Here is a 25473-nt window from a genome sequence, read left to right on the forward strand (position 1 = left end):
AAAATTTATGTAAATTAATATGCTTAAACATTATTAATATCATTTATGTAAATTAATATGCTTAAACATTATTAATATCATTTGTCTTTTACATAGCCCTCAGCAGCCAAGCAGATTGTCAGCTTCGATGATAAAGAAAAGGATGGAGAAGAAAAGAGGGATTCTAGTAATTTTGGTCTGAGGTCTGACCTCTTTGCCAAAAAAGCACAAAAGGTATTTGTTGCTTTGTAGAATTTTTAGGGGGAGGGGAACAAATACTTTGCAGTAGTGGTTAATATTTACAAGACATCCTGTGAGAAAATCAAGTATGATCATTGTTAGCACTTGCAACATAATGTTTCCACGATATAAATTTTCAGAAATATACAGCACATCATTGCATACACAGTGACAAGATAATAATATTCAGGTAGACATCACCATGTGCCAAAAGTAAGTTTAACTTTTATATTGCCTTTATTAGTCTGTATATCTTGACCTGAATGACTTCAGGCCAAGCTTGCAAGAGTCATGAATACCACCCAGCCTATGAAGTGGACAGTCCATGCATACCAACTAACCTATTACGGGGACAAATTGCATATACCAGGACCTATTCAGTGGACAAATTGTGCATACCACCTAACCTATTCAGTGAACAAGTCATGCATATCACTTAAACCAATTTACCAGTGCTTGTCCAAAGCAAAGTTATAAAAATGTAATAATGATTTGCACAAAAAGTTTAGGAAGATAAATAATCCAAATAAATGTAAATATGAAGATCAAAAATATTCAAGATAAAAGGCAAAGATGTTCAAATTCTGTAAAATGTAACAAAATAATATAAAAATGTACTAAATAACATAAAATATTTAAGGGCAAGTAATGAAACCTTCTGGTCAATCTATTGAACCTATACATATCTACAAAGATCATGAATATTGCTTGAATTAGCATTATAGTTGAAGTAATACATTTATTGGTACCATTTTCTGTACAGTGAGGCTAACACAAATTGTTCCGATTAACCTGGTTTGCTTTCCATGTAAAAATCCAATAAAATTGTCTTATGAACATTTGATTTTGTTAAAAAGATGATGGAAATATTAATAGAAATTATTTACCAATTTTTGTTGGAACCAAGCTTTTTTTAATTTAAGTTTTGGTAGTGCAAACTGTTTTTGCTTCACTTTTCTAAAAGTTTTTTAAATTTAACAACCTTCAGGACAAAGGGGCAGCTACACGATCAAGAGAGTGGACAGATCAGGAGACACTGTTATTACTTGAGGCACTTGAGATGTACAAAGATGACTGGAATAAAGTCAGCGAGCATGTAGGCAGTCGAACACAGGATGAGTGTATACTGCAGTTCCTCAGATTGCCAATTGAAGACCCATACTTAGATGATGATTTTGGACACCTAGGTTATTTGAATCATGAAATCCTAAAGTCTTTACATGTTTAGCCATTCTGTACATTCAGCATATGCATAATGTAAAACTATTTACAACTTCTAAAATAACTTGTGTTACCTAAATGTATTTCATTTTTCTCAAAATACAAAACTGTAAATGGGGTGTGGAGTTCTTTTATTCAGCATGTAAAGACTTTAATTTTTTGGATAAATTCAATAGAAGTCTTTAACCTGTGAAAAATTGCTTACTTTAATTACCTGATTTTTTTTTAAAGTTTGTATAATACAAAGACCCTGATTTTCAAGTTACAGTCAGTACTAATTTTGAAGGAAATTTATGAAACTGATGGAATTGTTCCATGCCAGGCTGGTTAAATACAGAAAATATTTTACATCTTCAATAAATATCATTTGAAATAAGCATTGTGTAAATTTCAGGGGTGGGTGGTGTAGTATTTTATTTTGTTTAAAAAGAAGGGTCTTACTTATAATATTAGTAATATTTTCAGCATTTTTCTCAGTCATGCTTCATTTTTGTGTCAGTGTTACAAACTCTACTCTATAAAAATGCAGTCAGTTTACCAGGGACCCTGGATTGCCAAGTTGTCTGAGATAATCAACTTCACAGCTCACTGACATTTCACCTCCATCAGCGTGAGTTAAAATCTTGGCTTGGCCAATGTGGTATGTGAGAAAGCTTACTTGTAGCTTTCCATGGGTTGGTGTTACTTCTCCACCAAAATGTACTGGCCAACATGTATAGCCTATCATGTGCTGAAAAGTGGTATTAAACCTACAAAAAAAAACAAAAACAACATCCCATCAGGTACACCCCTGCAAATGTCCTTTTTTACTAAATGGGTGTAACTTAAAACAGTTTGCAGTAAAAAAAAAACTGATTCTATACATTATGTACATGCGTTGATGGAGGTAATGGATTTCCAAAATCATTTGAAAGTTAAAACCAGAAAGTTGTTTATAACAGTGTTGGACAATAAGTCCGTCTAATATTGTAATCACTGAAAAAAGAGAAATTGTGTTCTTGGAAATGTTGATCATGTTTGGGGGCTCGGGAGTCCAAAATCATTTTTTGACCTGAGATTCCATAACCTGGCAGTTATGAAAGTTAGATGTCAGAGTAATAAGGTTTACAGAATTACACTCCATTTGAAGTAGGATTGGTAGTCTATTTTGAGCATGTGTGTTGTGGGAACTAGAGTTGTGTTTAGGGCATCCATGTTTTACAAGCTCTTTACCCATGATTGAGATTTAAAGTTTCTGTGTATACAAGCTGGCCTAGCAAACAGTACCAAGGGCCGCAGGAAACTGGCAGCAGTAACAGCCCTTCAGCATCACCTCAAGTGCTGTCTGACACAAAAAGATTTGAATAAAGTATAGTAGCTGATACATTTATCTCATTGGTTATCAGGTATTTTTTAAATTTTCAGGTCCCTTGGCATACCAGCCAATACCCTTCTCTCAGAGTGGGAACCCTGTGATGTCAACTGTAGCCTTCCTTGCTTCTGTCGTTGATCCCAGAGTGGCTAGTGCTGCAGCCAAGGCAGCCCTTGGTAAGGAAGTTAATAAAATTTTAACATTTTCTTATTTATCTTCATGTTTCTTTATGCCTCCACTGCAATAGCAGATTGGAGCATTTGTTTTTCTGCTGTCTGTATGTTCATACGTGTTCCGGATCCATTTTAGGATGATAACTCTTTTCTTGACTTAGAGCAATGAAATTGTACTTACTCAGTTGTGGCAAAGAGCAAATGTTCTGATGAGATTTGTTGACCATTGCAACAAGTTTTCCATTGTTTTACACTTTTGTGAATTTCATTCCAAAAACTTGTTAGCACAATTAAGCAAGAACCATTTGATGTTGACAAATTTAATTTGATAGGAAGATTTTTGTATTCCTATGTGGATTACCTGTTTAGATTTTCAGGTCATGACAAAAATATACCAAAAAAAAGAAATTGTTTTTCTTTGACGAATCATATCAAGTTAGACAGATAAATTTTATTTATATGATTGTATGCGTATGAAGAATTACCTAATCAGATTTGTTTGTTATGGCAGTTATTCACATTTTTCTGGATATTTTTGGATTTGGACTTACATGGCTTGCAGTGCCTGCAGAGTGGTCATACCTTCCAAATACAAAATCTCAGAATGTTTTGTGGAGGAACATGTAGATTATTATTAACTTGTTTACTACTATTTTGTGTGAGTTTAGTACTTTTTGACAGTAAAATGCTTAAAGAAAAATTATACATTGTATTTTTTTTTACAGTAGATCAGTATTTTCTCAGGATGTATGACTGCATAAATTGGTGATAAATTTAATGAATCCCTCTTAAAAATATAAAGCTTTTTATCACACTTTTGTTGAAACATGCTATATGTGGTAGATAGATGCTGTTCTCATATAAAACTGATCTCATTAAAACTGAAAATCTCTATTATAAAAATACCAAAGATGGGTTTTTCACATTTAAAAAAAATCCTGGAAATTTACTGTATAAATGCATCTTAAGCAGTCTTTAATTGCTGAGTCCACAATTATCAATGCCTTGTATGTAATTAGGCATTCTTCACAGTTATAAACTGTACAGTGATTTAAATCTTGTTGAAACTGCTCGGATGGCCTAGTGGTTAGAGTGTCTGCCTCGGATGCGGGAGGTCATGGGTTCGATCCCTAGCCAAGTCATACCAAAGGTTTGCAAAAATAGTACTAACAGCTGCCTCGCTTGGCGCTCAGCATTAAGAGGTTAGTGTTAGGACTTGTCGGCCCATTGTCAGGATAATGTGACTGGGTGGGACATGTCTGCGGCATGATGCCCCAGTGCTAGACATCACTATAAGCTGCAGCACTGCAGACATCATAGCGATATGACTGTTGAACTGTCAGGAACTTTAGAGGCTCAAGACCTTCACATATTATGCTTCTCCAGGACCAGGACTGTGATGAATGAGAGGCTTTGCTCATGATGCAAGATATTTCATATGCATTATGAGATTAGGTTGATTGCTGTTAGTTTTAATAACACTTTTAGCACAATATTAATGCTGAGGAAATGGGAGCTGAGTGTCTTTACCAAAGATACACTGAGGCATCCAATGCAAGCTGGCCTGGATAGGTATCAAATCCACAACTGTTAGATTACCATTCTGACACTATACAGTAAAACCTGTCTTATGTGGTTACCCCTTCTGCCAACAAAAAGTGGTCTCTCAATACAGGTGGTCTCTCATCACAGGTTTATGCAAGTTTACCATTTTCAAGGTCAAAATGCAGCATGTTTAAGAAGGAAAAATATCCACAATTGCTGTAAATGCTTTTTATTTGTTATTCTTAGTTCTTGTAAAAGTATTTTGTGATTTCATCTCACAGTAATTTTGTAAAACAATAAAGGTATACATCTGTCATTAGACATTTACAGCTATATTTGAAGATCATGTGTACAAATAATTTAGCAAATGAAATACAGAATTAATAAGTTAATATTCATCAATCCTGTCATTTTCAGAATCACTTAAAATATTGCATCAGTACTGCATGGTTAGCTATGATAAAACTCCTTTATGTATGAATTAGCAGCTTTAGTTTGGCTTTAGGTAAATACATAATATATATGTATTAGGGAATTAAATCAAAAGACAAAATTAACCCATTTAGAAATAAAGTACATGTATTTAAAGACAGAGCTAAAATGCTTAATTCACCGATGACATAAAGATATCAACTACATAAACGAAAGGTGTAACAGACCTGCTCCACAGTGAACAGATGACTTGGTGTGGATTTTAATAATAATAAAATTAAAAAATCAACAAACAAGATAAACATTTTACAGTGTAAATTGAATCTGGAAAATGTTAATTACTTATTAAAGACATGGTCAAAGACCTCATTCACCCCAGACATTATGAATAGGCTCCAAAGACGAACACCATATTTGACGGCTACAATGAAGCCTTATCAGAGATTTCTCATTAGGGCATAATTATGGTTTTTCAGTTTTTCACAAACAACAAATAAGTGATACAAACCTTTGAATTGACATCTGTGACAGTGGCTATTAAAGAAGCAATCGTTGATCATAATTGGAATTTACAGGACTTAGGCACTACTATGGCAGTTAGTGATGTGTACTTTAGTCTGGAATTTAGTCTGCAGTATACAAGGGCTGTCTGCATCACTTACAGATTTTAGGAACTTGTGGTCGGACAACCATTATTTTGGGGGTTTTTTTTATGGCACGACACTCATCAAATGGTTGTGGCTTCAAAGGATTAAATAAAAGGCAGGGGTATTTATCTCTGTACTTGTGATGTATTCATGCATAGCATGATGATTGTAGTCACAAATGACAGGTGGTTGCACATTATAGAGGGTATTCAAGACAGGTTTTACTGTACCTTTGCTAAGCTTCCTTAGCTCCCTGTGAGATTGGGTAGGCTAGGTATCACTTTCTTTGCAAGTAGTGGCATCATTTTAGATATAAAGTGTTTTGATTTTATTTTTGTGTTTTTGAAAGCTATGCACATAACATCATAATAATTTGGAGTTTATATGGCACAACATAGACTTTGTGAAGGTTATGTTGTATAACACAACAAGGACCTTGCAGGTTATGTTGTATAACACAACAAGGACCTTGCAGGTTATGTTGTGTAACACAACAAGGACCTTGCAGGTTATGTTGTATAACACAACAAGGACCTTGCAGGTTATGTTGTATAACACAACAAGGACCTTGAAGGTTATGTTGTATAACACAACAAGGACCTTGAAGGTTATGTTGTATAACACAACAAGGACCTTGAAGGTTATGTTGTATAACACAACAAGGACCTTGCAGGTTATGTTGTATAACACAACAAGGACCTTGCAGGTTATGTTGTATAACACAACAAGGACCTTGCAGGTTATGTTGTATAACACAACAAGGACCTTGCAGGTTATGTTGTATAACACAACAAGGACCTTGAAGGTTATGTTGTATAACACAACAAGGACCTTGCAGGTTATGTTGTATAACACAACAAGGACCTTGCAGGTTATGTTGTATAACATAGGTTTTGAAGTTTATTTGGTATAGCATCTTAGTAAAGTTTTTTATTATTATTTGGTATAATGTAGCTATATTTTTATACAAGATACATTGAGTCATAAAATCTGTAGTGTTTGAATTTCTTGTTTTTGTTTGTTCAGAGGAGTTCTCCAAAATGAAGGATGAGGTACCTCCTGCACTGATTGATGCCCATGTGAAAATGGTAGAGGATGCTGGTAAATCTGAGACAGTGGTTGGCCCTGATTATGGGCTGGAGAAGAGTGGCATTGCAGGGACTTATGTAGAGAAAGAAGAGGGTAAGATACTTGTCTACAGTGGAAACACTTTAAAAAAGTCAATTTCAATAGAGTGTATCATTTTCATTTATATTAAAATAATCTGGTGTGTACAGCCTCGATAATTGAAGATTTATCATTTTAGTCAAATTTTAACATGGTTTTGAATGGCAGGAAGAACTGGAGGATGAGTGGGCAGGGACCATCAACATTTATTCTCTTCTTTGAATACATCCCCCAATCACATTACATTAGGAATAGTAGCCCAATACCTCTTGAATCTAGCCCTACTAAAAGATAAAAATGGTCTTTTCTGTCTGTATTAATAGACAAAGGGCAATAACTCTTTCCCATTACCTCCCTTTGGCACGACCACGTGTAGTCACTTTTTAGTTTTGCTGCTGGGCTGGATAACATCATCCAGTTCATCCTCTGACAATCCAAGCCATTTTTGTATTCTAATTGAATCAACCAACTTTCCTTTTTGGATTATTGTGTGGATTAATCATTCTGCTGGAGGTTTTAAACATTCTTTTCACAATTTCTGCAAAATTTGAGTGATTTAGTCACCTTTAGGGATGCTAGTCCCTTTTAGACCACATCACAATATGCTGTCATTGACCTTTGCAAGGTCATTATGAGTTAATGTCACTTTGACTTTTTTCACTTGCTCTGTTTGTAACAAAGTTGGATTTAGAGAGTTTTTCACATGGTGCATTGCTAATTTATTCTTTTTTTCCTTGTGTAGTTTCAATAGAATTGTGATCTAATTATTTGAGATGTATTAGTTCAAAGTATAGTCTATAAGTTTAGAAGACGACATTGACTTTTTTCGATTCCTTCATTAGTAACGGAATATATTTATGTGAGTGAGTTTGTAACTTGATGAATTACTAATTTATGCTTTCTTTTCTTTTCTTGTGCTGTTTCAGCAGTGTCATTTAAATGCTATTTATGCAACTTCAGAGCATGGAAGTCTACCATGACTTTTGTTTTGTTTATACTATGTATACACCATCTGTGATATGCAGCATCTTTAATACTTGGTCAGATGAATCTGGGCTACCATATTAGTAGTTAGTCATGCTGTGAGCATCCTCATTAGTATCTTGCTCTGTTAAAAACTAGCAACACCTGGTGGTGCAAAATGAAGGTAATTGACCTTTTACAAAAAACAAGACAATTTTAGCTTTTTGGAGGGGCTGGATTCGTGAGGCTATCATGCCAGTCTTTTGCCACAATAATGGATTGTGCAAAGCATGTACCACCATCACAGTATCTCACCTTTGTCATGTCGAGAAGGAAAGCAGAAGATTTTGAATTTTCACCAGCAAAGAAAAGAAAACAGAACTGGACGGACAATTGTGCCATAATGTTTAATTTTGTGAAACTATCTAGTAAATGAGAAAACTTTGCATTTTGAAAATTGTGTATTTGTGATTTTGCTATTGGGCATGGAGGTGCCCATGACATAAAATAGCATGAAAAAGCTATTAAACATCAGCTTGCAGTTTCCTCCTCAACACCACAGTCTGAACTTATGTTTATAAATACCGTAGAGGACCTTGATGCAATTTGATCAAGAGTTCGTTTCACTAAATTTCATTTAGAAAGGAACATTCCTTGTTCAGTTGCTTGTGATGCTGGTGGGTTAATAGACAATTTGGCCCAAAGACACCGGTTCAATTAGGACTGAAAAAAAGACCTTCTGGCTCAGCTCGAAAGATAATGCCGCCCAACTCAAAGGACAATTCGGCCCAACTTGAAAGACAATTTGACCCACAGTAACAACTATGACAGTTTTACCAGATCCGTGTCAGGATTTGGAGGCAGTATACAGATAATGCCATCAGTATCAACAGTCTTCTATAAAATGTGGAAGCATTTATGGAAAATGAAGTTGAGACAACAACTAACTAATGCCACAGAAACACACGTGGCCCTTTGATTTTACAGAACACGTATTCTAACAATTTTTGGATTCAGGGGAAGAGAAGAATCCTACATAAATGGACTTATTTATAGGGTCATATGCTTACGTTACTGTTAATTCTTCATTAATATAGACTCAATCTTGTTAAAAACGACATTTTGCATACATTAAATTTATAATGTCAAGATAATTTTGTTTTAAATTTTGTTCCATTTTTTTTCAAAATCCTATTCTGTTTTACAGCCTAATTAAACTGACAATGAAACAGTGTTGTCAAACAAGTGCACACATTCAGCAGTAGGAACAAATTATTGTATATTATTGATGTTCGTTCTCACTTTGAATTGTCTTATTTTTGGTCAAGGTTGGGTCGAATTGTCATTTGAGTTGGGTCGAATGGTCATATTTTTGTCCATGTTGGACCGAATTGTCTCAATACCATGTTGGCAATTTATGTCGCACACTTTTTCCAGACATCACAATTGCAAAGAATTACTCATGTGCTAGAATGAAAAGTCATCTGAGCCATTTTATGTTAGGACTTCTTTCTTTACCACACTATAATGCTGATTGTGAGAAGATTTTAGTTCAGTAAAAAACAATTGCACAGAATTCAGATCTTCATTGAAAGTTGGTACATTGGAATCATTAATGATTGAAAAGGCAAGCTTTAGAAAAGGCTCCTATAAACAGCCTGTATCTGATGACTTACTCAGAAGGTGCAAGTGTGCAACATATGCATCTTTGACATTAAATAATTAACCAAGTTATCGTCGAGCTTTACTGATGGTTGAAAGTAGTTACATATGCATTAAAGTTTTAAAAATCAGTATTTGTTTCTGAGAATCAGTATTTTTTTCATAAGCAGTCAGTATTTTTATACTCTGGTGTTGGCAGCTATGCCGTTTATGTAAAAGGAATTTTGACACAAAAGTGAAACTTTAATTGAACAACATCGAGCATATACATTCATAGGATAGCTATTTTCCAATTCTTAATTCAGGTGAAGAACAGAAGAAGGAAGAGGATAAAGAAAAAGAGAAGGATGACAAAGAGGGAACTTCAGAGGACAGTAAGAAAGTTGATAATGATGACAATAAAGATGGAAAAGAAGAGGTAAAATATAGGAAAAATATATCATACATGCACATGTTACTGCATAACAAATTTAATTCAAAGAATGTTGAATTCTGTTTTCAGAGAACAGAATGTGTATTTGATTTTTATTTGTAGATTCTAATTACCCTCCATCATGTGGCTGTACAAATTTTTAAATTGAGTATATTTTAAATGGCTTTCAAATTTTTTAAAAATTACTAGAATTGAGTAGGGTTAAAAGTGTATATATACAACTGGAACAAGAGAAAAATGGACATCAGAGTTGGATGTGTTTATGTTTGTTTCTTATTGCATATTGTAATTAGCCTCCTTTCTAATGAGGCTGTACATCTTTGTAAGAAATATATATGTTAAGTGGCACTTGAACTTTTTTAAAGCTTGTGTCGATCATTTAAGAAACTTAATAAAACTGAGTTGGGGTAAAAGTATGTGTGTATATATATATATATATATATATATATATATATATATATATATATATATATATATATATATATATATAAAATGCAGTTTGAGAAAAATGGTCTTGAATGAATCCAAATTTTCAGCCTGTATTCAAAATCAGCAGGTGTTTTGAATACTCAGAATTTAGAATGTTAATTATTGACCTAGCAAAACATAAGCACCAGTATATGCAGCTAGCCATTGCCTGATTTTCACCTGTTCCTCATTGTACATTATTTTCATGTATGGATTTTGTACCAAATAGAGGACCCATGTAACACTCATCATTTTTAGTTTATATCAAAAGTTAAATTGTCACATGGCATAGAACACGTTTAATTATTGTTCTGGCTTATGAATAAAAATTGACTTCAGTTATTGTTTACAATAAGCAACGTTTGCTGATTGTGTTTGTATTTGGTAATTTATAAACTGGAAAGAAGTCCACTGTAGTATGTTAAAAACAATTTAAGAAAACATTTGTTTCATGAATTATTTTATCCTTAAGAAATATGCAAGTACATTTTGTTCTAAATTATGTATTGTCTACACCCGGGGTCTCAAACTCCAACCAACCTAAGGGTCACATGAGAGCATTTTTGATGGCCCAAGGGCCACACCACATTTATTATCTCTCGTGACACATTGTGACACCAATCATTTTGTGGGCCACAGGATACGGCTTGGTGGGCCGCATGTTTGAGACCCTGTTCTATACAGCTCTGATATGGTAATATTGATACAAATGGTTTGGAAATTTTTCCTTTTGGTTTATTTTCTTATACATGTCATGTAAAGAAATTTAAAAGGAAAAAGAAATTAAATTGCTGCTCATTATAAAGATATCAATTTTTTATGCAGGAAACAGAAAAGAAGGATGATACTGATTCCGAAGCTAAAAGTAAGAAGGAAGAAGAGAAGACAGATGAAATGTCAGATGATGACAAGAAAAAGCTTGTGCCTTTTGAGGAGGGGAAGACTGGCAACATTGCAACGGAAGCAGCTGCTGCACTGGCTGCAGCTGCTGTCAAGGCCAAGGTAAGGGAGTGGGAATGAGATTCTGAGGTATACGCTTAATGACCAGGCTAATTTATTTGAGGGCCTGTTTTTCATTGTCATCTGTCTCTGTGTTGTCGTTCATATTTGCTTCTGAAAACATTAGCTCAAACAAAAACAGATTAATTTTTATCAAGCTTGGCATGGCAATTTATTTTGTAAAATCTCCAGGGATGCGAATGTTCCACTGATTTGTGGATTTCCATAATTTATGGGGATGAATAGGTCATATTTACAGTTGCAATTCGAGAAAAATGGTCTTGAATGAATCCATTAATTTTCTGCCTGTATTCAAAATCAGCAGGTGTTTTCAATAATCATAATTTAGAATGTTAATTATTGACCTAGCAAAACATAAGCACCAGTATATGCAGCTGGCCATTGCCAGATTTTCACCTTTTCCACATTGTACATTATTTTCATGTATGGATTTTATACCAGAGAGAGGACCCATGTAACACTCATCATTTTTAGTTTATTTCAAAAGTTACATTGTCACATGGCATATAACATGCTTAATTCTTGTCCTGGCTTATGAATAAAAATTGACTAAAGTTATTGTTTACAATATGCAAGGTTTGCTGATTGTGTTTGTATTTGGTAATGTATAAACTGGAAAGAAGTTCACTGTAGTATGTTAAAAACTATTTAACAAAACATTTGTTTCATGATTATTTTATCCTTAAGAAATGTGCAAGTGCATTTTGTTCTAAGTTATGCATCTTCTATACCTGGGTTCTCAAACTCAAACCAACCTAAGGGTCACGTGAGAGCATTTTTGATGGCCCAAGGGCCACACCATGTTTGTTATCTCTCATGATACCTTGTGACACCAATCATTTTGTGGGCCACAGGATACGGCTTGGTGGGCTGCATGTTTGAGACCCCTGTTCTATACAGTTCTGTTGTGGTATATTGATAACAAATGGTTTATTTTCTTATACATGTCATGTAAAGAAATTTAAAAGGAAAAAGAAATTAAATTGCTGCTCATTGTAAAGATATCAGTTGTTTATGCAGGAAACAGAAAAGAAGGATGAAACTGATTCTGAAGCTAAAAGTAAGAAGGAAGAAGAGAAGACAGATGAAATGTCAGATGATGACAAGAGAAAGCTTGTGCCTTTTGAGGAGGGGAAGACTGGTAACATTGCAACTGCAGCAGCTGCTGCACTGGCTGCAGCTGCTGTCAAGGCCAAGGTAAGGAAGTGGGAATGAGATTCTGAGGTATATGCTTAATGTCCAGGATAATTTATGTGAGGGCCTGTTTTTCATTGTCAAATGTCTCTGTGTTGTCAGTCATATTTGCTTTTGAAAACATTAGCTCAAACAAAAACAGATCAGTTTTTATCAAGCTTGGCATGGCAATTTATTTTGTAAAATCTCCAGGGATGCGAATTTTCCACTGATTTGTGGATTTCCATAACTTTTGGGGATGAATAGGTCATATTTAGAGTAGTATAAATTTGAGGAGAAAATCGGATGCAGAGGGGATGATGACCTTTACTTGAGAATTGATGAAATTGCAACACAATTTGAAAATACCACCATACCATCATAAATGGATGTAATTTTACCTCAGCTTAGAGCTCTTTGCACTATTTATTTTTGGGTTTCTGAATTTGTTAAATGCAGGTATATGACATACAACCAGTCTAATTATTCTGACTGCGATTCAGTACATTAACAGATATTGGAAAATTTATTTACTTGCAGTACTTTGTATCCCTGTGATACAGTACATTAACAGATATTGTAAAATTTATATACTGTTTCAGCACCTTGCTGCTGTAGAGGAACGTAAGATTAAGAGCTTAGTGGCATTGCTGGTGGAAACACAGATGAAAAAACTCGAGATCAAGCTGCGACACTTTGAGGAATTAGAGGCCATTATGGACAGGGAGAGAGAACAGGTACAGTCCAAAACGCTCCCCAAGAGTAGTCTCCCTTAGTAGTCATCAACCTGTCTCAGATTCCTTTTGCTTCTTTTTTTTAAATATCTTTCACCATATCAGCTGATAGCAAATCATGGCTATGGTGGCGCTGTACAGTTTCGCATTTTGCATAGGGTTAGGTTTTTAAAGAAAAAGAATTTCCCCGGCTTTCCTCACTGGTTATACTGGCTATTTAAAAAAGACCTTGTATATCTTAGGTATAATGCAAAGAACCTTTAATTCCCTTTATTTTGGTGTATGATTGATGGGTGTACTATGGGTTATAGAGTATACAGCTTGGCCTTACTTCAAATGTGCACCTTTCAAAAAAGTGCTAGCTCTACTTGGTCATTTTCACTTCCTGAACTTCAGAGGTCAGTTGTATAAAAAAGAGCCGATAACTTTTTTTACATTTTATATATTTGGTAATTCATTCATTGCACTTTCAGAAGCTGGTATTTTCTAGTCTGGCAAAATTCATTTTCCCTATTTTAATAGCTGCTATGTATAGTGCACTTTAGACTAATTCAGACTGATTTTTTAACACAAGGGAGCAGTCATTTTAGTTAGCAGTGTGCTTAAATCATGTAAAATTTCCAAAAGTACAATATCCAAAAGAAATATCATCCACATTACATTAATGTAGCATAGAGATATGCCAACATTCTCTCCACTGTGCATGTTTTAAATGCGAACTACTTCACCTTACATATGTCACTCTCTCAAAAGTACATATTATCTGGTGAGCGCCACCTATAGTATGTGTAGATAATAAGACATGGCTATCACTTTGCGGTTTGTGCTTTAAGCTATTCATGGATATCTCTTTATAGTGTGTGGGGCCCCGAGTGGTCTAAAGCGCTCACTGTTCTAGATAACTGCCATCTCACCTCTATCTGCGTGGGTTCGAGTCTAAGGCTCAGCTAACATGGGTACATGAGATAGCTAGCCAGTAGCTTTTCATGCGTTGGTTCTTCCCGAGGTTTTCCAGGGTTCTTCCTCCACCAGTTATACTGGCTACCACATATAGCCTATCTTGTGCTGAAAAATGGCGTTAAACCCTACAACAAGAAAAACAACAACTTTCCTGTGTGTGCATACCAAACACTTATAAAAATGGTACTAGCAGCTGCATTGCTAGGCACTCAGCATTTAGAGGTTAGTGTTAGGACTGGTCAGCCTGGTGTCAGGATAATGTGACTGGATGGGACATCATGCTATGTGTCTGCGGTATGATGCCATAGTGCTAGACATCACTATAAATTGCCACACTGCACTGCAGACATCATAGTGATTTTACATTAAAAGTCCAAATCACACACACACCATTCACATGACTACAAACTGGCACACTGCTGACATTGTAGCAGACTGAAAAATTGTTAAAGTAACATTAAAAATCCAAATCACACGCATATAGCAAAACATGGATATCACTTTCCAATATGTACCTGTAACATAACCTGGATATCACTTTCCAATATGTACCTGTAACTTAACCTGGCTATCACTTTCCAGTATGTACCTGTAACATAACCTGGATATCACTTTCCAGTATGTACCTGTAACAAAACATTGGTATCACTTTCCAGTATGTACCTGTAACATAACCTGGGTATCACTTTCCAGTATGTACCTGTAACAAAACATGGATATCACTTTCCAGTATGTACCTGTAATATAACCTGGATATCACTTTCCAGTATGTACCTGTAACAAAACATGGATATCACTTTGTAATATGTCCATATGACACAGTGTGGATAGCACTTTCCAGTATGTGTACTATTACCTTGTCACTATGACTGACATCAACTTTTGCTGATTTTCCTGAATGTTAGATTTTATCCCGATTAAATGTTTGGGACAGAAATCTCAGGCAAATTTACTGCTTCCAGATTACTGTTATAGCATTTGATCTCAGAGTTTCACAGTTTGACAAGCACACAATTCAAACCAAAATCTGCATGCATAATTTGGCAAACATTTTTTATATTGATTCTTTTTGTCATCAGCCATTCATGCAAGTGAATGAACATTCCACTTGTGACATGCAGGTAGAGGATATAGTGTATTCCTAATTTAAGTTAAGCCCTTAAGCAATCATGTCCATTCATCCACCAAGCTCTCTGTCATTAAGTTGGTTTACGCCGGATAACTCAACTAGGAATTAGTGTATTTTAACCAAATTATGTAGCCAGCTTTATATTTGAGACATTAGAGTAGTTCAATTTCCAGCCTTCTCTGTCATTATTTAGATGGGTTGTGGTCACTGCTCATCTATCCCCCTGATTTTCCCATCCATAATTTATCTTCCCAAGATGTCAACCAAATTTTGCATGCCGCCCTCTTCCACAACATCATTTTAGGGAGTAATTTCCCCTGTTTCCATTTGCTCCTAACATTAATTTCTGCAGCATAATTTTACCATGGAAGCTGGATTTCAATCAGATCTGGCAGGCATCATTATGCTGATGAGATGTTTATTTTAATTTCAGGCATTTCACATTATCATTTACAAGAGTTTTACAGTATTCAGATTATCAGTCCTTCATTTCCTTCTACATTAGAACTTTACTAAAGAAGGTGGAATTCTTCTGATTTTATCACACTCATTTATAGTTATGAGACCTTTAGTGAGTTGAATTTCGAGTATTCCACATCATCATTTAATGGAATTACGTCCTCTTATTGCCCATTCTTCTCACTTTAGTTTACCACTACAAGTTCCTCAGTTTATGGGTTTGCAAAACAAATTGTCATGAACAGGGCCCTTGCAATGCTGCCATTGCTAATACCTTCAATTTTTTCGTCCATGAGAAGAATGGAATTTCCAGCAAAAACCAGAAGGTGGTAAACACTGTTATCAGTTCTGTCAGGTGTAAAAACAGACACATCTCATTTCTTTGTTAATAATGTCATACAGATCGAGTAACATATTGCAAAGCTAACGAGTAGATTATTGTACTGTTATTGTGATTACTGTTTGCAGCTGAAATCTACTCTTAGTAGATAAGTTTTCCTTCAAAATGCAGAGTACCATTAACAATAGAGGACTACACTAATAATGTAATTACTGTTTATTTCAGATTGATCATCAGCATTGTCTTATATTTTACATGGAGTAGATCACACATACAGAACAGATTACTGTACTAATAGTGATTACTGTTTATTTTACAGCTGGAGTACCAGCGTCAGCAGCTGCTACAGGAAAGACAGCAGTTCCATATGGAACAGATCCGAGCTGCAGAATACCGTGCACGACAGATTGCCATCCAGCAGATGGCATCTGAACAGAAGCAGCAGAGCATACATGGAAGTGGCGATGGTGAGGAACAAATATTAGCATATGGGTGGCAAAATGGTCATTTTAAAGAAACACCTTGTTGTGAACCTGGTGGCTTATAGCCTAGCATATTTGACTTGAATTCTTGAAGGAATGGCAGAAATAACTGCTTAGGACAGGCAGTAGCATAATATTGCAGAATTTTCACTTAATTGGGTGACAAAAACTTACAGGAAAGGTGAAAGGTCATTGATAATTGGATGTACTCACTAATCCAGGTTTAGCTACCATCATACTATGAAACTTATTTTCATGGGTATAAAATTTGTACGTTTTGGTACAAAGAACAAATTCATGGGTACCTAATTTCATGGATGTATCATTCCTCCCCCCCCCCAAAAGATGTGTGTCTCTGTAAATGATTTTTTTGACATTCATTTCTATGCATTTGTGAGCAAATAGATGTAACTCATACTGTAGTTATTCAGGTTGGTTAATTAAATTGATTGCTAACATCGTAAATGCAGAGATCATGAAGAAAATACGTACTTTTTTCCACACGACTCAGTTGACACATTTAATATCAATATCGTAATCTGAAGAAATTAGGTTTTTATGTTCTTAAAGACCACTATCAAAGCAGCTCTTGACAATTATGGATTGAACAATGCCAATGGTTATAAACATCATGCTATATACAGAATCACCAAAATCACCCTGTGGGAACCCCATTTTGCTGGGCAAACTTGACTTTGTGGTCCAAAATTGGATCCTTAAAATTCTGATAAATGCTGATATTAGTGCATGGATTGCGATGCTGGTGCTGAAAGAATTATTACAAGATGCACAAGACATAAACTATAAAGATATGGGCAGTGGAGATGTTCATTGAGATTAGGTCATGGTTGACCAGAAAACATCTACCCAAGCCCATTCATGCTAAGTAACTTATCTGCATAGATGACAAAGTAACACTTGGAGAGACCTGATTGAAATAGGCTTTGAGAAAGTGGGAATAATCCGCTGATTGTTTATATAGTAGGTAGTTGATATCTTCAAAATATGTGTCTAATATCCATCACCTTGCTGCCTCAACATCATCTATGCAAATTCAAATGGAAACAAGTCCATCATTTTTTAACCAATTTTATCTTCAGTATATATGTAATGTTCATAATAGTTCATGCTGTTGTAATTGTAAAATTAAACAAATTTGGTTTTGTGGGATGTGATATGCTGATGAATTGGTGTGGTTATCTCCATTCTGGAGACAAGTCAGAAAGTCAGTTATTCCCCACACAACAGAATATTTACAGGATAAAGCAATTTGCATGTTCTTTTATTCATTACATGTTCAAAACACATTCAATATTAAGTAACACTTTCACCAAAACATATTATTATTGGTATATGAATGTACCAATAGTCTAAAATTCAGATAATCTTGCAATTTGCATGACATAACTGGAAGGGACTGTGGAATATGCATCCCATTAACTCATGAATTATCTTCTCATTTTCTTTTCTTTTCTTTATTTATTCCTAGGCTCACATGGGCTGGTACCCAGTAGCCAGGCTGGGACCCTAACAGCAGCTGCAGTGGGACAAGGTTATCCCATGTCGGGGTCTCCCATGCCCCCGCAAGGTCCCCAGGTTCAGCAGGGGCCAGTAGCTTCTTCACATGTCACGTCTCAGTCCCTCACAGCTTCTTCAACTCCAGCCCCTAGCCCCACTATCTCCAGCCAGGGCATGTCATCCCAAGGGCAAGCTATGAGCCAAATAAAGCCAGACTCTCCTGTCCCTACTCCAGGTATTTGCAGAATTCTATCAGCTGTGCAAGGGTAGCATGCCTTTGGATGAGTTAAATGTCTGAATTTGATAGTATAAAATCCTTGAAGAACTATTAGTCTGAAAGGTTTTTACTATTAACAGAGGATACTTCTTGTGGCATAGAGCTACATAGAATAACATTGTTTTTTAAGTTCCACACATATTTCTAAAATGTATTCAAGTTGGGGTGAATGTTTTGTCTTTGAAATTTTGAGAACTTGGAAGATTTACTGTCCAGATACCCGTTTTACTGGCTTCATTGCTTCATCAGTCTTTCACTAGCACAGCCCTTTGAAAATGTTCTATTTCCTGACAAGTAAAAGGCATGCAAATAAGTACAGCTGTCTCCCACTTATGCAATAGTTGCATTCCCAAGAGTGGTCACATAACTTGAAATTGCATAACTTAATTTTGGCTTCCACTGCCTTTAATTTCCATTGAAAAAATTCATATTCCAATTAACTTCAATACCGTTCATTTTAACTGGCTGTGAATCCTAATTTGTTTCTTTTTGACAAATAATTTCATTATTTTTTTATCTCACAAAAAATTTGTATGGAATCCCATTAATGCTAAATTCAAATACCCATGCATGTGTATAGATTGTGAAAGTTATTGTCGATGAAAGTTCATCAGAGAATAGTTTATTATATTATTACTGAATTCTATGTATTCATAAGTTTCAAACTTTGTTTCAAGTAGTAAATACAGCTATGATTTGTGTCCATCTACACGCAGTTGGTAGATCATTTGAAAATCTCAGGAAAATTTGAATGTATTATGAACACTTTGCAAAGAGGTATCACAAAGAAGTATCGCCAACAAGTCTTATTAATACATTACTGGAAATATGTATCATTACATCTCTGCACAGTATGCATTTTGATCTGTGTTGTAAAGTTCATTTCATTTCAGACTGAGATAGTTTGTATTGAAACCTCTGGTTTCTGAATATCCACATATGAATATTGTCTCCATTTTGTATAGAGATGGAGGCATCACTTTTCTGGTGGCAGCTTTGTCATTGCAGTCAACATTGTTAATGAACCGTTTTTTGAAGGTTTTGAAAGTCGGGTATCAGTTTTCTTGCCTGTTTAAGGAGAGGTTTTGCACTCTACTCTCTGGGGCATACCTTGCCTTCCTCTGGAGCTGCCATGTCTTTAATACATGGATATGTAACTTTAACACTGTGTATTTTGGGCATCAACTTAATATTATTAACCTCTGCTCTTTACTTCAGTGGTAATAAATTCTCCAGTAAAGTGCGACTTTACTAGATTTAAAATCTCATCAGGCTATCAGTAACCTGCCATGACTGGTGGTCTGGGAACAACACTGCGAATCTTCTGCACAAGTTGAATTATTTAACTAAAACTTTGGTTGTTTATTATTATGTGTGTAAGTTGCAGCGAGATATGTCACAAATTTCGAGCCAGAATTATCTTGAGTTTTGTACCAAGATATTTGTTAAGTTTGCACCCATTTATGTGATGTTTCTTCCCAGATATATATAAGTTTGTACCAATATATTTCTTGGAGTTTGTATGCAGATAAATCCATAGTTTGTACTAAGATATGTCTGACATTTTTTCCCTCATATATCTTAAGTTTGTACCAGTATATTTCAAGGAGTTTTTATGCAGATAAATCCTACGTTTGTACTCAGATATATCCTAAGTTTGTACTCAGATATGTCCTAAGTTTGGACCCAGATATGTCCTAAATATATCCAAGTTTGTCCCCAGATATGTTTTGGAGTTTGTCCCCAGATATATCCTAAGTTTGTGCCATATATGTTTCGGAGTTTGTACCCAGATATTCTAGGAGTTTATACCTAGATATGTATAGGATTTTATACCCAGATATTCTAGGAGTTTGTACCCAGATTCATCCCATGTTTATACCCATATATATATGGTAGCTTATTATTGTTACATCATATTAAGACTTTTCCTGGAGGAGACAATTCCAGGTTTGATCTACTAGCTAGGAAAGGCTAGTGCAGGGAAACTGGTTGCAAAATTCACATTTTTGTAGTTTTTTAGGTTTAAAAAAGAAACAAGATATGGAGCTATTTGCCTGAAATTTCACTTGCATGACAATGATTTTGAGGTGTTTGGGCTACTTAGATTATACAATTGCAGTCCCGTAAATGTAGGGGTGAGACACGATGACCTGCCTGAACACTTGTTTTAGGTTACAAAACATGAAATACTATAGTCTGTTGCTGCAAAGAATTGCATCTTACATAAGTTTTGGTTCATATGAAATTTAAGAAATAAATGTCCTAATTTTTTCTTGTGTAAGATCTGTCAGAAATATTTAAAACTATTTCAAAAATGTTATACATTTAATTTGAAGGAAAAATACATTTTGGAAATTTTTTACATGAAAATCCACATGTTTCCTGCATTAGATAAGAAATGTATGCAATGTTATATTCTCTTTTTCACATGATGAACCTCAAGATTTAAACAAAAATATCAGGAACATTGCATTGGTTGCAACTGAAAATTCTAAATTTTGGACACTTCTAGTGCTACAGTTTATTCATTTTGGTTTCAAGCATACCTTGCATGATTTCATGACATGCATATAATTTCACTTGTCAGATATAAAAAATATAAGAAAGGTTAAAAGTGACACAATCCTATTGACTACTTCTCCCAACCAATACTTTTTCATTCTCTGAAATAGGTCAGAAAGTAAGTGATGCAATGCAGTGAGATTGGAGTTGTCTAGTTATGAAATCTATTTTTTTTTCTTCTCATCATATCTATATCCATGTCTTTTACACAAAGACCTTAATTATTTTCTAACCTGTGAATAGTACATAATTGTATCTATAACCTTGATCATTGTCATGTCTGTGAATGTAATTATACCTGTACCAGTATGTCTGACATAAATACTGTAATTATTTACCTAGATCCAAATGTTTACTACACAAAGACCTCAATTATTATCATACTTGTGAATAGTGAGATGTAGTGGTAAAATATATGACAGCAATGCCATCATTCATCAGCAGTGTTATGGTACTGTGTTCAAACTTCTGATTGTCATCCAACTTTGCATCAGTTTCTGTATTCATCTGAAACTTTGGTGGAATACATGTCTTAAGTTTAGATGTGCCTGAATAAGCAGAAAGCTACAGCACCATTCACACATATGTCAAGGTTCCCATCTCACCTGTATAAGCAAAAAGCTGTCTTAATAACACCAATCACACATGTGCCTGATATAGTCTTGCCTATGCTAACAGAAGGATATGTCATCATAACACTGTTCACATACACATGGGAATCATCTCACTTGTGTAAACAGAGAGCTACATCACCATAGCACCATTTACATACACATGCCCTGGTTTCTGTCTCACCTGTGTAAGCAGAAAACTTCGTCACCATAACACCATTTACAGGGAAGACAAGGCCTGCTGCGTAACATTTGTTCAGAGTTTAATTTCCTTTAAACCAACACCTAATGTCATAAAGACAAGTTTAGCACTATATAATTGATGTGTCTACAACAAGGACTTCTGCTTTTTTCCAGATACTGAGGAGGATAGTTCATCAAGGTCAGAAGCCATGGACACACAACCCATACCAGAACCATCACCTAAAGCCTGATTGGATTGGAGTTTTTTACTCTAAAGAGCAGGTGTGCTTATCTTGGTGTAATTGGAGAACAGTAGACTTGCATACAAATGGAAAAATCTTGCTACATTTGCATATTAAGAAATATTTTACCAGAGGTTGGATTACCTGTGCTGAATTTTCATTTAAACCTGTTTTGTGCAAAGGAGTCAGGTGCTGACAGATAAATTCAACAGTTGTGCATCTGAAAATTTTGTTATGGAGAATAGGACATTACTTGAAAGCATAGATAGAAACTCTATGCAGCAAGTTCAGCAGATTTTTCATCTTACATTTCTGGTTTTCCAGTTTATATGTAGCATATTAGTTTAGTTCTATCCTTTGGTGGATTTACAGGTCTGGCATTCAGGCTGTGACCATGAATTACCAAGCTGCACCTACCTGTCATCACCTGTCAGTCAATCAGTGTTCATACAAAATTAAACTGGACTGCCATTGAGTCTCAAGATGGACTATGTAAGAATCACTGCATAACTGCACCTGTGCTTGTCTGACTTTGATGTAATGTCTTTCCAAATTGTTAGATATCTCGATAGTTTTCATAGTGTAACATGAATTGAAATTGTTATAATTTCACTCTTATCAGCCTGTGTTCATCAAAGTTTCAGTCAAACATTTTTATCACAAGAAAAGCCTTTGTTAGAAAACGAGCTGCTAATTATTAGGGAAAGATGTTTTGGCCATTAAAACTTCATCAGCTGCATGCCTACAGATCAGATGCTTCATGTATGTTTATGCCAGATCTACAGAAGGTTTTATGATTTTTTTTTCTTTCTCATATGCATAGACATTTATCGAGTAGAAATTATTTTGGTTATGTTAAGGAAAGATACTGCATTTTACAGTCTTAACACCACTTACATATGGACTCTCAGTTCTGTGGTTACAGAATGCTGCCTTGTGTGTAATTATGATTTTAAGGCCAAGTAAATATTTGTGTCATTAGCATAAAGATGATAAGACATAATCACTTTTCCACTTTTGACATCAACACCATTGTTAAGGTTTTTACTTCATGTTTGATTTTAAGGTTTTAGATGATTAGATGCAGGCAGTGATACTCTTTTACTCACAGGTGATATGAAGGGTTCACTGAAAACTTGTGCTCTTCTCAACTTCAACGCTTGTGATCATCTCATTTTTGGAGTATTTCATTCTATTTGAGACTTGAATGTATTTATAAAATGTCGTCATAACCTTTCATGAAACCCTTTTACAAATCAAGTTTAAAGATCTGATTATTTCATTTTCATACAATTTGTTCATTGTAATATGTCACTGTTTTTCATAGATACCTCATATAATAAAATCAGGCAAACATCCATCATTAAACTAAAAAGATTCATTTTCTTGAAATAAAGTTAGACATGTCGTCAAAGTCTACTTTGAACAGTGTTCAGTTATTTAATATTAGGTTGTTGCAAAATGACCATACATACTTTCAAGTCCATCTACAAATAACTTAGTCCGTGTTCTGCCATCTACGGATTATTCCTAACAAACTGCTTAGGCCCAGATTTGCCAAAGCATTATGTGACAGCAGATCTGGACCTGTGCAGTTCACAGTTGGACTTTTAAGTGAGTACATATCAGCAAAGCTGCCAACCTTCCAGGCTCACAATTAGTGAAAATAGGGATAAAAATGAGTGAATTTGGATATGAATTAGTGAAAAGTACCATGACAATAACTCCATCCACTCTGACCATCAATACTACACTATATCAAGATCGCAATATAGAACTAAAACACTACATATATGCAAAAATATATCTGCATTTCTATTTATTATGGTATTCATAAACTTCGCTTGTTCTTGTGGTTATTTATCAAGACATAATACTGTGGTAGACTTAAACTTCTCAACTGCTTGATCGTAAATTTGTTTTCTAAACAGTTCAGACTTCTTGCCTGCTGGTTGATCTTGGGGACTAATATTGCTGACAAATTTTATGCAGCTAAGGAGGCCCTAAAGTCTATCTTATTTTTCCTCACTCAAGAAAATACTCTTTGGATGTCACTGTTGCTCTGATGAATGCACAGGAGCTGCAGCACTTTTGGTTCTTCCACAAGAAAATTTGGAAGCAATCTTCAAGTCCGGGAACATGTCGGAACAAATGTTTAGCATGGTCTCCAGCTGATAAAGGTAGAGTGTGTTCAACAAGAAAACTCAGAAATAATGCTTCAGCGTTAGTAGCTTGCTGTCTTCCGCTGATGGCTTAAAATAATCCAGAGTTGAAATCTGCGAATTCTTAATTTTCCCAAGTTCTATGTGTTTTTTTGCAACCGATGTGCTTCCTCACATCATCTCTGCCACCATGCCCAATACTAAAATTTGTGGCACACTGTGTGCAAAAAGCATGATGTATATCAATGTTTAATGGCAGAATGCACTGCCAGTTTTTGATATATTCCAAATTAAACTTCACTTTTTGAGCAATGCATTTCTTTTTCCTTGGTGTGAAGACATTTTCAAGATCTTACATGCGATGCCGAACGATAACTCAAATCAGTGTTGGTGACGCGGAGCAAAGTTCCGGTTAGGCCCCCGTTTCTCTCAAAAGCATTTGTAAATCTACTCTTATACATATAGATTAAAATAGGCTAAAGTGCTTGCTACAGGGCCAACTGTAACAGTCGGCTGTAGTTCGACTAATATCACGACCAGCAGTACTGGACTGTTTCCGCAACTGCCAATATCACGACTAACGCTTAACAGGAAATCAGTTAATTTATTAAAGATTTAAAATAATTGAGAATTGGAGAATATGTGAATTTTTGGCTTGCGGTGTGAATCCGTGAATCGCTGAAAAAGTTGTGAAATTCACACCAAATTCATGAGGGTTGGCAGCTATGTATGAGTACTGTAATCACCTACCAAACTGCTTCATTTTTCCTGTTTTCTTTTAAATATCTTTTTCTGGCAAATTGGGGTTGTAAAATTAAATTGGTCGAATAATTGAATGAAAGTTTAAGATAGTTATTCATCTTTGACACGAGTTTACAGTTTCACATTGGTGATAAATGATTATACCAATATTCATGTAATGATGCCAGTAGAAGAAAATATCTCAGAAATTTAGACTAGAACATACAAGTCAAAAGTCAGAGTTTTAGTTAAACTCATCCTGACAGCATTTAAATAAAACAATCATATCCTCCTACTTCTTGAACCTGAAAGTCTTAATTATTTATTTCAGTGTCCTTTGATTCATCTTTACACCTTATTTTTATCATGCCAGAGTCTATGGTCTTTTTTTTATATATAGGCATGTGTTAGTGATGCAAAGAAGTATTTTTCATTTTCACATGATCGTTAGGCCTGAAGTTCAAGATTTCAATATTGTATGGGCTTCAGAACAAAATTCATGGAATTTTACATCTTTTACAGTCATCTTGTCATTACAGTCTGGCTGACATCTACCATATTTTAGTCAAGATGTCATTACCGAGGTTTCATGTTCT

At 35.1% G+C, this 25473-nt stretch overlaps 1 protein-coding gene across 2 annotated transcripts in view; it reads left to right on the forward strand.

The window, feature by feature from the left end:
- Positions 1–25172, forward strand: part of LOC149791368 (SWI/SNF complex subunit SMARCC2-like) — a 55401-nt gene extending 30229 nt beyond the window's left edge. Inside the window, exons 15-25 of one of the 2 annotated variants that reach the window (XM_089969923.1) lie at positions 97–213; positions 1208–1406; positions 2845–2967; positions 6615–6770; positions 9686–9798; positions 11107–11283; positions 12310–12498; positions 13077–13211; positions 16416–16563; positions 18068–18331; positions 21907–25172. In XM_089969923.1, the coding sequence (XP_089826049.1) occupies positions 97–213; positions 1208–1406; positions 2845–2967; positions 6615–6770; positions 9686–9798; positions 11107–11283; positions 12310–12498; positions 13077–13211; positions 16416–16563; positions 18068–18331; positions 21907–21983 (1698 nt within the window). In that variant the 3' untranslated portion in view covers positions 21984–25172. The remainder of the gene's footprint in view (positions 1–96; positions 214–1207; positions 1407–2844; positions 2968–6614; positions 6771–9685; positions 9799–11106; positions 11284–12309; positions 12499–13076; positions 13212–16415; positions 16564–18067; positions 18332–21906) is intronic. The other variant, XM_089969924.1, reaches the window with a different exon arrangement.
- Positions 25173–25473: the final 301 nt, after the last annotated feature.

This window comes from Sinohyriopsis cumingii, chromosome 9 (assembly GCF_028554795.1).
Source record: "Sinohyriopsis cumingii isolate HCF-2022 chromosome 9, ASM2855479v2, whole genome shotgun sequence".
In the NCBI taxonomy this organism is placed as follows: Eukaryota; Metazoa; Mollusca; class Bivalvia; order Unionida; family Unionidae; genus Sinohyriopsis; species Sinohyriopsis cumingii.